The sequence below is a fragment of the Buteo buteo genome, chromosome 1 (genome assembly GCF_964188355.1).
Source record: "Buteo buteo chromosome 1, bButBut1.hap1.1, whole genome shotgun sequence".
Lineage (NCBI taxonomy): Eukaryota > Metazoa > Chordata > Aves > Accipitriformes > Accipitridae > Buteo > Buteo buteo.
Window position 1 is genome coordinate 2,390,743 of NC_134171.1, and position 14,944 is coordinate 2,405,686.

The following is a 14,944-nucleotide window of genomic DNA, read 5'->3' on the forward strand; positions in this document are numbered from 1 at the left end:
TCATTTCAATGTATAATGTTCACCCATCTTCTGTGTTTTCTTGTCAATGTATCCCGTGAATGGACATATGAAGAATACAGAGGGACTAGGGTCATTACATTACTCAGATTCCCTTTTCCCTTTGTTTACCTCAAAATAATTGCAAACCGTTGCAGATTAATCCTGCTGTATCCCACGCAAGGGCTGACTGCACTCCAGCAAGGTGAGGAGTGTGGTTTGCTGTGTTCACTGATGGTGTAACTCTGCAAGGTACCCTGGTCTCCCAATTGACCTGGCTGGGAGCTCAGGCTTCCCAGGATCTCACCAAAGGAGCAGAGTTTTCAAAAGGTACAAGGGTTCCCAAGGTCCTTGCATTTTCCTGGGAAGTCAAACCTGCTTGGCAATGAGTTTTAAACACCCTACAGGTGCCAAGACACTCTGGAGTCCTTGGAAGAATGAAGATCTTCCTAGAAAGGTTTCACAGCAGCCACAGTTATTGTTTTGTTTTTTATTTGCTCCTAAATGGTAGCAAGTAACTCTCTTACTCTCCCGCCAGCCCAATTTAATAGGTTTGTGTGACATTATCCTAGAAGTTCAGCAACAAGAGTCCCATAACAACACATCTGCAAGCAATAAAGAGGAGCAAGGGGAACACTTCCTAAACTTGCAAAACCCAGCCAAATTTCCAATTCACAGCAATTACACTCTCAGAAACAGCTGATAAGACAGAACCACGACCCTCCTCCTGCCCTCTCCTTCTTAAAACCAGCAGCAACAACGCCTGACTAAAGAGGTGGTGCAGATAATGCGAGCTGGTGCCCAAGCACAGCAGACAAAGATGAACATCACGGCACCTTTTCCAGATCAGGAAAAGGTTAATCTGTTTCTGACGGTGACCAGTAACGGATATCTAAGGAAGAGGATAGGAATGGGGACAGCGTGGGGCGAAACCTTTTCAAAATACTCCCCTAACCTCCAACCTTGCAGCTCTGGGGGTTCCTGAGCCACAGGTGAGGTCTCTGTACTTAACTTACCCTTGCTGGAGCACTCTTCTGTGAAATTGTCCAGTTTATTGTTTTGGAACCACGTTAGCATTTAACAGTCACAAAAACTTGTGTCAAGGCAACGCTACACCAAAGACCCACTTTTTCCAATCAGTTTTGGATCCGCTTCCTTCTCATTTAATTTCCTGGCCCTCAGTCTGGTATGGGATGAGGCAGAAGACAGGTGATCTTCAGGTGATCTTCATCCACCTTGCCCAAACAGATCTCTGTCCTCTCTGCCTGCATCTGCATCTTCTCCAGGCTGAAGACACAATATAGTCAGGCTAAAGTCATTCCATCTACAGAAGCTGATCCACATCTTGGATCATATGGCATAGATATTTGCCTCCACTTGCCTGGATTTGCCTCCACTGGGTTTTCTTCCTCGGCTAGCCTGCCAAATATTTCTGGTGAAGGAGACACAGTTCATCCTCTTTCCTCCTGTTTCTGAACATCCTCAGCACAGCAGGTAGTGTATTCCCATTTTGTTCTGCAAGTCGCTTTGGTAAATATTTCTCTTTGCACATAAACTTTTGCTTAGGGCCCATATGTTTTGACCCCGAGAGGCAAAACAGGATCCAGTTTGGAAACTCAGATTATTGCTAAAGTGAAAAAGGACCGGGTTTCTGGGGTTTTGCAGTCATTTGGTTTATACACAGCTGATGTGAGGCTGGATGTGTTTCCAGAAGTTCTGAGCAATTATAATGCAATTCTATCAATCCTATCATCATCATCAGGCTTTTTTGAAGCCACATCAAGGAAGCTTGCAGAGCTGACCTGAAAGTGCCTTGCCTTTTTTTTTTTTTTTTTTTTGCCTTTGTTCAAATTTTGAGATTTTCCAAATGGTTCCAAACAGTGAGGTCTAGGAATGTGTGCAGCAGGGAGTACTCTGGTCTTTCCCAGTTTTGGAGCTCAAGATAGTCAGTGTGTGGGGCTTCTGTGCCACCTCATACTGCCCGGTCCATCCTCCTCACATCTGCCTGGCTTTTTCTGCCACCCCAGCAGCAGGTTCGACAGATTCTCACATTTTCCACCCCACTTTTCTAGACAGTTTCTTTCTTAGACTAAACCTCTGCACGTCTCCTGGCCAGCAGTGGTTTGTCTTGTTCCCTGTGTGTCACGGGCCAAGAGTCTGTCACCTTTTCCCTGAGAGGCATTTTGAAGCAAGAGACATTTGTGTGTGGGTGCTGTCCTGGGATGGATGGATGGAAGGACGGATGGATGTCCTGGAATGGTCCTGGCTGTTTTCCATCTTTCCTGAGTTGCATGAATCCCTTGATCTCTCAGTCATCACATCACCATTCATAAAAAGAGACAGCTACAGTTCTCTTGCCTTGTCTCTGTGGCTATTTTTGGAGCAGGGGACCATCTATTTTCATGGGAGTGTGCATGGTAGGGTCCTCCACAGCAATCTTACTCAAGGAAGACAGACCAAAGTTGTGTTCCTCTTTCCATTATAACCGGTTTCACTCCCACAAGTGCATTTCTTTTAATCGGCATATTGTTTGTGCCTTCCCTGCCCAGTGATTTCGTCACAGACCTACCCAAACAATTCTTTCTTTCATTGCCTTTGCTAAATCTGTTGTCCAGAGCTCTGGGGAGCAGCTTTTTGGGATAGGTCTAACATAAGTAACAATGGGATTTTTTTACACCTGACTGATCAATACCTTGATTCATTTGTAAGGAAAGGTAGCAGGTAATTTTAGGAGGCGGGTGTGTGTGTGCATGGAAGGAGTGTTTTTTACTTAACTCTATTCATCTCAGCATCCACCCAGCGATTAGGAGAAGGCCCAGATCTGATAAATAAGGCAGCAAGGAACAATGATCCCTCTCTCTTCCCAGTATTTGCAGCATATGTCTTCTGGGTGGCTTTTCCCAGTGCATGGGTCCCCCCCGCGTGAAAGTAATTACAGAAAAGGCAGGAAATGCCTCCCTGTTGGGCTGGGCGGTGGGGGATGTCTATGCCTGGACTTTCCCAGTCCCCAAAACCCCCTGCTATTTTTTTTTTTTCCTTCAAACTTAGGAAGAAACGTTGCTTTCATAGCCCTGACTCCTTGACAGCATCCCCTTGTCTAGAGGGGGAGGTTGTATCCTGTCCTCACCCCAAGAGGGGACACCAAGGCTGCCTTTGCGTTGCCTCTTCCAGCTCCAGCTGCGCAGACGGAGGAGGTTGATGCAGCTTCGCTGATTTGACTGAAAGGAAGGTTTTTTCCTGCAGCTCAGACCTCAACAAGAGGACAAGACACAGTGCCAGGGAAAGCAAGTCCCCACGTCCCTGCTCTCAGCACCTTTGTGTGAGGTGGGACACCGAGCCAAACCCACCCCTGCGTTAATGCATGGGGTGATGGGGCTCAGGTCACCTCTTTTGGTCCAAGGGCATCAGAATATCTCATTCCTGAGGGGAGGGCAGACATTTTCCAAGGAAAATATTTTTGCATTTGTTAAAAAAAACCATAAAGCATCACTTATGTTCCAGTGATATTATTTTTCCTGGGCAAATAGCTACTTCAAAAATAGGACACTAAAAGAGAATCTGCAAAATAATTAAAAATAATAATAAGCAGAAAAATCCAATCATTTCCCCAGTTTCCCAGCTAGATGTTTCAATTGCATCTCATTGCAATTTCATTTTGGAATTTGCTTAAACATAATCATACTCTTCTTTAAGAAGTGAAAAAAAAACCCAGCTCAAGAGTAATGCTTTTTTACTCTGAATGAGATTTTATTAACACTTTCTTTCTCCCCAGTGAGTAGTTCAGGAAATGCTCATTTTGGATGTGAAATACAGTTATTAAAGACATTCATTTATTTACAACTTTTCAATTCTGACAGAGGACTAGAAAACTCGCTAAATGAACAGCTCCAGACTGGAACATGGTAGAAACTTTCAAAAGGAGAGGAAGGCCAGGGATCACACTTTCCTTTTGATTTGCCAAGAGGAAAAAAAAAAAAGAAAAAGAAAAAGAAGTATTTTATCGACTTTTTATGCTTTATATATAACACCTACGAATGGCTGTATGAATTATTTCCCTTCTCTGTTTTTGCTCATGAAAAACAAAATTGTGCAATTCCTCTGGTTTTCTAGGAGAACTTGCTGGAGGATTAATGAGGTGATGCCACGAGGAAACGCAAGTTAAGAACCCTGAACAGCTCCAGCAAAAAAACCTTCTCAGAGCGTTTAAATACCTGTTTAGCTAAAAAACCTGACCCAGCAGTCGAGAAAAGCTCTCGCTGCAAATGTTCAAAAGCACTGCCTGAGCTTTGAGTGTGGAAAAAGTGCCCCGGTGCTTCTCTGAATCATCAGAGGAGCTTCTGTGTTAAGAAGAGAGACAGGGAAGGAGGGAAGGAAGGATGAAGGAAGAGAGGAGAAGGAGAAGGAGAAGGAGAGGAGAGGAGAGGAGAGGAGAGGAGAGGAGAGGAGAGGAGAGGAGAGGAGAGGAGAGGAGAGGAGAGGAGAGGAGAGGAGAGGAGAGGAGAGGAGAGGAGAGGAGAGGAGAGGAGAGGAGAGGAGGAAAAAAGAGAAGAAAAAAGGGATAGAAAGGGAAAAGAAGGGAAAAGAAAGAAAAAGAAGGGAGAAGAGAAGAGAAGAGAAGAGAAGAGAGAAGAAAAGAGAAAAGAAAAGAGAGAGATGACTTTGAGGGGGTGAGCCTGCACTAGGAGGAGGAACAGAGGTGGCCGTGTTTACAGGATACTGACTTTGAAATGAGGCTTCTTACTCTGTCGGTCAGTTAATTACTGGATGAACCTGAAGACATCACTTCACATTTTGTGTCTCAGCTACTCCATGCATGAAATGGAGGTAGTGGAAAATGATGCTCACTCATCATCATAAAGATTAAGAGGTGGCTTTAGGAGCCAGGCTCTGCTACTTGGATTCCTAAAGGAGGGTCACCCACAGGGACAGGGGACTTAAAGGTGGGGGAGGCTGGGGGGGGGGAGAAACACCAGGGGATGGTGTCGAGGGGTCTCTTGCAGGGCCTGGATGGGCTCGGTGCACCATGGAGAAGGAGGTGTGGGGACCTGGATGGAGGGTTATGGAAGCACATAGCCTGAATTTACAGAGGTGGGTTTTTTTGGAGGAGATTCTGAAGATGATCGTGTTGCAGGGAATTAATGGAAAGGATGATGGCTGGGAGGGGTGGTAGGATGGGGCCTGAGATTTCAGGGCTGTGTCTTTGCCATCAAACGGTCAAGACCAGGGCACAGGTCCCAAGAGGATGGGGCTGGCGCAGTTATCCTGAGCGATGCCCTGTCTGAGACTGCAAAGAGATGAAGGGTTGGGGGTGTGGGGGGGGGTGCCGGCACCCTCCAGGAGGGCAGTGGGGGAGAAAGAAGACATCCTGGGGCTGAAAAGGGTGAGAGGAGCCATGGCCCGGGGCTCTCGGGGCTCACCCAAGACACAGCTCCACAAGCTGCTCGGGGTTGGGGGAGAGGGGGGGGATGTGTGTGTGTGCCCCCCCCCCCGACTCGGGGACAGGGATCCGGGGCCGGGGAGGCGGGGAGGAGCGGGGCCGGACCGAGAAGCCCCTCCCCGCGGGGCCGCGGCCGCGGAGAGGCGGGGGGAACCGGCGGAGGCAGCCCGGGGAAGGCGGCCGAGGGCTGCCCCGCCGCTCGGGCACGGCGGAGCGTCCGCCCCGCGGACAGAAGTTTGCTGCCGAAAGAGGAGGAAGAGGAGACAAAAAAGAAGAAGAAGAAAAAGAAATTAATAAGACTAGCATAAAAAAAAAAAAAGGGGGGGAGGAAGCGCTTTCTCCGCAGCTGCCCCGGAGGGATGCGGCGAAGAGCGGCCGGCGGGTGCCCGCGCTGCCCGGCCCGGTTGCGGGCATGAACCGGGAGCCGGGAGCGGAGCGGGGCTGAGCCGGCAGCCGGTGTGAGCCCCTTCGGCCCGGGAGGGTCGACCCGGGGCGGCGGGGGCCGCCTCCCGCCCTGCCCAAACCTCCGCGCATCCTCCGGCACCGCCTGCCCGGGTCGTACCGAGAGCCGTACCCGAACCGTACCGAGCCGTACCGAGCCGAGTCGGGGTGATCCGGGCCGTGCCGAGCGGTAGGATGAGGGGCATCCTCTACTTCTGCACGCTGATCCTCCTGGGTGAGTAAGCGGGGAGGCACCGGGGAGGGGATTTTTTTTTTTTGGGGGGGGAGGACAGGACAACTTTCTGCTGGGGTTCGCTTGCGGGGGGGGGGGGGGCTGTCGGGTTTCCCCTCCCCAGCACCCCCAGGAGCAAACCCTGGGGTAGCAGCACCCCAGTTTTCTGTGGTCTCGTTTGCTCTGGACCCAAGCGCTGGGCTCTTTCCTCCCCGTCGCTCCGGATAGTCCTGTTTGCCGTGGAAATGGTTCGATGGATCCCCCCCCGGAATGAAGGGACTTCTTGCCGGGGAAAAGGAGCTTGGAGGGGTGTGTTGGGGGGGAGCTTGATTTTCCACGGCGCCGGCAAACCCCACGATGATGGTGAAGCTGGAAAATGTCGGGGTTTCGGGGCCGGTGGGAGTGGGCTGCCAGCCCCGGCTCCGCCGCTCTGCTGTGCAGCGCCGTGCACCGTGTCCTGACCCCAGCGTGTGTGTTCTGGGCTTCCCGCTGCAGATTTCTTCTCCCCCCCCAAAAAAACCCCAAAACAACCCACCCCCAAAACCCCTGCGCTGTCCTCAAGGCTTTTTTTTATTTTTTTTTTTGCACTGGGAGCGGGGAGCTAAGGTCCCCGGGTGTCTCCCCCATCCCCTCCGTAAGCTCTAAAGGCAGCCCCCCCCCCCCCCCAGTGTCGTGGCTGGGAGATGTTGTCCCCCGTGGGATGCCGCCGTATCCGCGGGGATGTGGTCTGCAGCACCCGTGCTTCGAGCATCCCCTTCTCATCTTCCTCCTCCCCAGCTCGGAGCAAGGCGGGGGGGGGGGGGGTGTCTTCTGCATGCAATGCCCCGGCCCCCCCCAGCTGGAAGCCCCCTCGCTGCCTGCCTTTGCTTGGCTGCAACCCCTCCAGCTCCCCTTAGGGTATTCCCCCCCCCCCCCCCCCGTGTTTCTTTGAGATAGCAAACCCGAGAATGAGTCTGTGCTTACATAGACCGGGAAAGGCTGGGTGGGGGGGTCTTTTTCGGGTGGTCGCTGGGGAAAGGCAAAAGGTTTGGGGCTGTAGCGAAGTGGCTGGGACACCCCGAGCATGGCTCGGGGTTGCCTCCTCCGCACCCCGAGCATCCCTGCTGCGAGCCCACCTCCTGGGGAAGACCCCGAGGAGGTTTTTCTCTCGGTGGGGAAGGTTTTGTCAGAGCTTCAGGTAACTCCTCTTGCCGGCTCTCCCTGTCACTAGATGTCAGCAGCAGCAACTCTTGCAAGTCCCAAAGGCGGAGGCGGAGAGGTGGGTGGGGGGAATAATTCGACCCCTTAAGAAAGGCCATCTCCAGCCAGGGAGTGTTTTGCTCCAGGGGTTTAGAAGAGCACCGGGACCTGGACATGGCCCAGGTTGGGACGGCTGCTGCCTCGCAAGGGCTGGAGCTGTGCCTTGGGCTGGGGAAGGTCTCAGCCTCCCTCAGAGCTGCGTTTTTGGTGGGTTTTTTTTTTCCTACAAGGCTCACAGGGCCTCTGGGTGGGAGTCCAGGTCTCTGCAGGATCCATTTTCCAAGTGGTTCAGATTGACTGACTCACTGATTGACTGCCTGATTGACTGACTGGTGGACTGATTGATTTTCTCTAGAGAAAGTGGACTTAAAGAAAAGAGCAAATGGCCAGCTCTCTGTTGCCAGCAATGCAATTGGGAATAGTGGGCAGGTGTTAAGGTTACACTCATCGTCTCTGGTCCTGAGCAAAGCCATCAGCCAGTATTCACCTTTTGGCCTTCTGATCTTGGGGTCTCCAGAAGGATCTTTTCATCTCTGAACTGGCATTTCACCCCTGCAGGCTTAGCACCATCCCAGCAGATGCCATTCAATGCCCTCAGTCTGCTCTCTAGATATTTTCTAGCTGTTTGTGTTACGGGTGGACGAGAGCTGCCATTCAGATGTGCCTGCCAGCGCCCCCGCAGAGATTCGGGGTGCTGGGCTGGAGACGGCAGTTTCTGCAACTGCAAACGTGGTAATTCCCAGCTTCATCCACGCTGGCTGTGTACCATGCGGGCTGCGGTGTGAGATCCTTGGTTTTTTGTGTGCGTGTGCCCCCCTGCCATTTTTGGGATGATCCCAGGTGGAGGAGGCAGGGCTTGGAGAAATTAGGGCTCTCTGAGGTGGGACTAGGCAGCATCACCATCATCCAGCCTGGATGGAGAGCTCCTGCAGCCACTTCATCCCCAGCTCGCTGGTGCCACAGGCACGCAGAATGACCCAGACCAGGCAACTTACATAGTTGAACATATTTTTGATTTGCCTCAACTGCTTTTGAGCCAGATCACCTCCCTGGCCTGTCTCACCAGCAACCACATGAATGCCAGTGCCAGCAGCAAGGACAGAACAGGAGCACACAGCTGGGGACAGGGACGTGGCTTTGGGGGAGTCTGTTGCTGCCTTAGTGTCCCCTGATATTTGCTTGTGTGTGTGGTATTGGCTAGAAATCCCACCCTCAGGACAGCAGGGAAGCATGCAGGAAGACTTTATGGAAAATCAATGCTCTAGAAAGCACTGATATAATTATATATAACGAATATAATTAATTTTACAAGGACACTGGGTTACACCTGTAAGCAGCCCCTAAAGCACTGCCCATCCCTTGTGCAGGTTTCAGAGGACACATCAGTCCCTGCACTAACAAAATAATAATTAAAGGATGAGAAGGAAAATCTGGGCTAGGGTTGAAGGCAGTTTGCTGCAAAGTCCCCATGGGACCAAGAGTCATTTCTGGACCATTGCGATGGAGGGCAGGATCCCAAAATGGCATCTGGGCTGTCTTCTGCTGACAACCACTGCGTTTACCTGGCAAGTTTTACTGCGCTTGGTCGTTAGCATAATTTCTGGCATATGTTTCCCACAGGCTCTTCACAGATGCAATCAAACACAAGAGATCGTCTGGCAGATTTTCACCTGGTTTGGGAACTCAGGTCCCAGGGGAGAGCAAAAATCTCTTGAAAAATGCGTCTGTGTGTATGAGAGCGGGAAATGCTCCTTAAATTAGTGCCTTTGTCAGTTCTGACAGGAGCAATCCGTTATTTGCATCAATAAGAATGTGATATTTATGTCTCTCCATATTGGTGTGGCGGAGAAATAAAACTTCTCCCTCAACAGGCTGTCCTCAAACACTCTGCAAATTCCTCTGCAAGGATCTCGCCACACCCAGAAAGGATTTTTTCCAGAGCTCTGGAGCCTTACATAGTAATTACTGCTGGGTAAAAATTAGTGCTAGTTAAGTCTAAAAATTAGTATGAATTACTGTGAATACTGTTTTATTTTGCATTCAGAGACAGAAATGTCTTCTCTGCTCTCCTGGCAATTTTCACAGCTGACTTCTATTGTGCCTGAAATTCCCTTCATCATTTTCACACAAGACTTGTTCATTTTTATAACTTTCCACTTGGTCATTTTTAAACATGACTCTTAATGTCGCTGAAGTTTGCCACCTTTTGACAAAAAATACTCTGCTACCAAGATATCCATGATTTCTTTTGCCCTCCAGTGGACTTTATATTCCCTCTGCTTCCTTAAAAAAAAACCAACAAACCAAACCTGTTTCTTCTCAACCCCAAAGTGGAAGAGGACAAATTCAAAGGTAGTTCTCCTGCTACAACAATTTTTTTAGAAGGGCACATTTCACTGAAAAAAATAAAAAAGAACAGAACAGTGAAAACCTTGTTCCTGTCAATCTTCAGTTCGGTACAGCTCCCTTGTTTCAAATGCATCTGTCAAAATCCCCTCTGGTAACACCTTCTGGCAGTGAACTTCAAGCCTGGATGAACTGATGGTGGGAGCTGTGTGATAGTGGGGGGGGGGAGGAGGGCTGGGAAGACATTTCCACCACCTCATGTGGAGTGCCTTCATCTCTTTTGGCCATCTTTAAAGGTTCAAGTACAGGCACGTTGGGTCTGGACTCGTAGTGAAAACAGAGTGCAAAAATCGTGGTTGAGAAGATGAGTTTGAGGAGGTGGATGGGAAGTGGAGCCATGGCTGGGCATTAGGTCCTGGAGATGGAAGAAGAGGAGAACCATGTTTGGTGTGATTAGACAGGGGAGTGTGACCAGGAGAGGGTTGTGGTGGTCAAGGTGGTGGAGGACAAGGACCCAGGACTCTTTTATGAGGAGCAGGAAGGGTTTCCAGAAGGTGAAGCCACTCTTCGTCCTGAATAAGGAGAACCTAGGACTGCCACAGGGAAGAAAAATGAGTTTGCAGGAAGGATCAGTATCTTCTAAGGTCACGACATATTTAAATCACACATAACTCCTCCAGGATTTGGGTCTAATAACAAGTGATACAACAGCTGGCTGTCGCTGAGCTGCAGTGAGCTTGATGATAGGTGTTAAGAAAGGTTGTCATCTTCGTTAATATTTCCAGGCATCTCCCTGCTTCTAACTGGAGCTGAGCTGGTAAGAAGTCCTACCCCAGCTGCAGATCTGCCTTGGAGGTCCTTCAGTCACTCAGCAGTGACACATCATTCCCTGCCGCCGGGAATGGCATCCATGCAAGGTGCGGGGCATGGCCAGACCTCTGGTGTGTCCTCAGAGGTCATCTCCTGCACCCTCTGGTCCACCTAACTGGAGCTGTTGGGGGGACTGGGATTTAGCTGCCTGCACAGGGTGGCTTGAAGGAACGCATGACCCCCGGAGACAGAGACTGAATAAACCTTTCTGGGCCCCTGCTCCACTGCTTGACCGTCTCATGGGGACAAAAGTGTTTCCTGGTATCCCATTGGATTAGATATGTATTCTCCAGCTCAAAACTGCCTTGGCCATATCCCGTCACTTTTGAGTCTCATCTCTTTTCACCTGCTTTCACGTGAATCCCTCTTCTTCCTTCACAGGTAGCTCCTGAGCGCACACGTTCTTCTTTCTGTCCAAAGCCATCTGGAAAGCAGTTTGCATGAGAGATGCAGTAAAAATAGTTGTGCTGTGGTTTTGATTTATTGAATCCAACTGGAAAATCCTGTCTGCAATACCTGTCCTCACTGAGTGCTTTGACAGAGTTATTAGGCAGCCCTCCCCATGCTACTGCTGACATATGGGTTGGAGGGTGTTTTGATACACAAGTGCAGGCAGCTGGTTTCAGGTTCATGGGTCCAGTTCATTGAAGAGAAAGGAATGGGGCAGGTTTTCTGGTGTTTCTTCCAAAACCAGGATCAAATTGCTCATCTTTCACACACAGCCAGGCTCAGCCATCTATTCTTTGCTCCCAAGGGGATGGCAGTCCACTCTGGGATGGGATTTTAAACAGGTCCAGATGCTAAAGGGCTGCGAGTTAAGAGCTGAGAAACTGGTGGGTTTTGCTTTCCTCCTCTCTTCCTGTTACTTGTACATTGAAGAAAAAGGCCAAGCACATAATTCAAGTCAAGACTCAACTTCAGTGTCTCTGTCCGAGCTGCAGGTCTTTAACTGTCAGGGGTCTGTGCTGCAGACGGCCGAGCAGGAGGCATTGCACACACGTCTTGCAGATCTCTTCTGCCTCGCGGGATTTTAGCTGCTAACGGCTGCAAAACCCACGAGGAGTGGAGGTGCCTGTGGGAAGTGCTTGGCTCTTCAGGCAGGCAGCAATGGGATTGTCTTCGGGAGTCCCTGTCTGCGTGATTTGAGGTCTCTGGAGGCTCAGAGCTGAACTGGGCCCAGCAAATGCTCAGGACAGGTCTTGGGAGAGCTCCGGGGTGCCTTCAGAGATGGCGAATTGAACACAATCTCTGCAAAATAATCAAGCTTTGCTTCAAGCTTTGCATCAAATGACGCCGGCTGATGCCTCTGCAGCAGCCACCTGGGAAATCCCATCATCCTTGATTAATCAGAGCAAAGGAAACACAGGGCAGCTACAGCCCCATGGGAAGGGAGCCTTCACTTGGATGATGGCTGTGAATTTTGTTGAGCAAAACCAGTGTCTGGGCCACCACTTGTACAGAGTTCATGTGGTCCTGTCCGTGAGAATTTTACATAAACAGTCAAATCAATCGTAAAGTGTTTTGAATTTCTCAATTCATCTTCTTCTACTGTGGCAGCCTTTATTGAATGCTTTGCTTTATGTTTTTTTTCCTCCTGCTGCCCATACTGGACCCTCCATAAGTATCAGCTCCACCATGATTATAACTTGAATTTCTTTCTGTCCATTCCTCATCTGCATCACCCATAACTGGTGTCCAGGACCTGGAGACTGGCTCGCAAAGAGTTGGCTGTAGGTGCAATGATTTGGCTTGCAGCCAGCCTGGCCCCTTCTTCAGACTTGCCCTAGAGAGGAAAGCCAGAAGGCAAGTCATAGCTTCTCAGAGCTACCTGCCTCGCTGACTTTGGATAAACAAGTCTTAATGACAGGCTAGCTATTTCTTCCGAGATTTTAACTTCCGCGCATGTGAAGAAAAATGCATCTCTCCATGACAGCCTTCACGGCAATATGTCTCAGATATTATACAGCTGACTCGGTTACCTGCAATCTGGAAATAGGTAGCAGATGTCTCCTGTAGCACCGTGCATTTTTTCCTTCGTTGCTGTCTGTGTTTTCCTTTGATGCTCGGTATGCACAGCAGAAGGCACCTTAAAAAGATGTCACAAGGCATGAGGTGACATAAATCCATGCACACTGAATCTTCTGTAATAAAGGCTGCAGGTTAGGACGATGTGTTTGCCATCTCCTAATGGAGAGGAGAGCAAACCAGCATGCTGAATTATTAGACAGGGCTTGGAATGAATCAAAGCCATTTGACCTGTTTGTGTAAAGCCCCAGACAAGGCTGAGTTTGCCTAAGTGTTTCCTCTGCACGGTGAGGAATTACACTCCTCCTTGCAAGGGTTAGTTGATTTGACACATGAGTTATAGCAATTTTATGGTAGGTCTTTTTTTTTTTTTTCCTTCCCCCTTCCAATCCGTTTGTTTTGTTTCTTCCTCTTGGTAAGAGAATGTAACCCAGCCAGGCTGCTTGAGAAACAAACTGCACATCTTGGTCTGCCTGTCACAGCCACATCATCTTTCAGAGAGAGGGCACGGGCAGAGTCATCTCGGCTGAGTCTTCCTTCCAGTGTGGGGAAAAGTGCTCAGGGGGTCACGATGCTCACAGCCTATAAATACCTCCAAGGTAACGTGAAGGAGTTGTTCTCTGCCTCGCAAAGAGCTGGAATGAGGAACTCAAGCTGTGCGTCAGGAATAAAAGCTTTGCTTGCAACCAGGACAACATCTGATTACTTAAAGGAAGGGAGAAGAGAAGGTTTCCCTTTGGGAAGACGATGGGATCACTTGGGGGCTTGTCAGGCTTTGCAGGCTTTAGCAAACCTTAAAGCCATAAGCTGTGCTGGCCCAAGGAACTCCTGAAATGTGGTCGGGTGCTCCATTCCCAGAGAATTCCCTGGGTTTCCCTATTCCATTGGCAAGCTCGTCTCCTTTTTGTGATGATTTAGGATGTTAACTGGAGGGAAAAACTACAGGAAATGTCCTGAGACCTGGATGAGGAACCTCCCCTAGGATCCAGCTGTAGGGGTTCTCCTGATGTTTTGGTAAAAGATGAGGAACTGCGTTAAACTCGCAACGCGAGACTTCTCCATCAGGGCCAGAAGGTGTGGGAAGGGAAGAGCGGACAAGGTCCTGAGCTGATTCTGGTCTGGAGGTGGGAAGCAGAGGAGAAAGGGCTCCCCAGAGGCCGGACAGAAGATGCAGAAGAAGCTTAATAGGGAATCCAGGAGCTGGGAGGAGGAAAGTGTAGGACCATAAAAGTCTGAGAGCCATTCTGGAGCTGGGGAAGCCCTAAGGGTTGGATTCCCCCGTCTGCAAAAGGTAATGGGAGTCTCCGCAGGCCAAGTGCATGTGAAGTGACAGCTCAGGGACCCATCCGTCAGCGCGGAGTGTGGAAGCGTACACACTGGGTAAAGCAGCTTCAGAGTTACCACCCTCCTGGGACTGATGCAAGGAAATTTATCTCCCTCTCCTGATATTGCTTCATTCTTCCTCCCTACAGACCCAGCCAGGCCAATCCTTAATGTGTGCTGGAAAGCCTGTTAGTAATTAAGTACCTGACTCGAGGGGGTCCAGATCTCTAGTTGAGTTCATTATATGCTATCACATTACCAATAAGTTTTAATTATAATTGGAATGGCTAGAGCAAAAAACAAACAAACAAACAAATGAGGAAAAAAAACCAAAACAAAAACCAAACCAAAACAAATAACAAAAATAAATCCAGTGAATTCCCCCAAAATGCCTAAGCTGCAAGTTGAATGCTGTCCCACGGGATGAGGAATTACGGCCTCTGTTTCTGGGTGTGTCTCAGGTTTTGGAAAACGATGCAAACTCACTGCATCACTGTGTAAAATAAGGATGTTTTTAAGGTAGGGAAATCATTGTGAGGCAGAACCAGGTGACAGTGCGTTTGACCTGGGATATTTGTGCTTGCGTGAAGCAGCTAACTACAAGCTGGGATCAAAATTTCTCATCAGCGTATCAGGAACAATGTGACTTTTAGCAGCACCTGCTGTGTGCACAATCTACCGAGCTCTTATTTTGGTGCTGAGGCAGGAACTGCATTCCAAGTGCAGTAGCTGGCTAATCTGCTCTGAAAATCTTCCCATATCCCCTACACAGGGATCGGTGATCCTGCTTTGCACTGGGATTAGAGATGTGCGCTGCTAAAGAGAAGGGGCTGAATTCAGTGATGTGCCACTGAGATGGGAGCAGCCGTGAGTTGCAAAAAATAAAAGCCTCCGATAGAAGAGCAGGCTGGAAAACAGAAAGTCATTCCCCCAGAAAAATACTGGGCTTTTGGTACAATTTGGCTTCTGAACAACAGTGACAAATCAGGAATAGTAAAAATTGCAATAAAAGATAGCGAGTGGAAAATAAAATG

At 49.4% G+C, this 14,944-nt stretch overlaps 1 protein-coding gene across 1 annotated transcript in view; it reads left to right on the top strand.

Annotated features, from left to right (window-relative positions):
- Positions 1-5,351: 5,351 nt before the first annotated feature.
- GFRA4 (GDNF family receptor alpha 4) overlaps positions 5,352-14,944 on the top strand; it is a 71,059-nt gene continuing 61,466 nt past the window's right edge. The window contains exon 1 of the mRNA XM_075040499.1: positions 5,352-6,110. Within this exon, the coding sequence (XP_074896600.1) occupies positions 6,071-6,110 (40 nt within the window). The 5' untranslated portion in view covers positions 5,352-6,070. The remainder of the gene's footprint in view (positions 6,111-14,944) is intronic.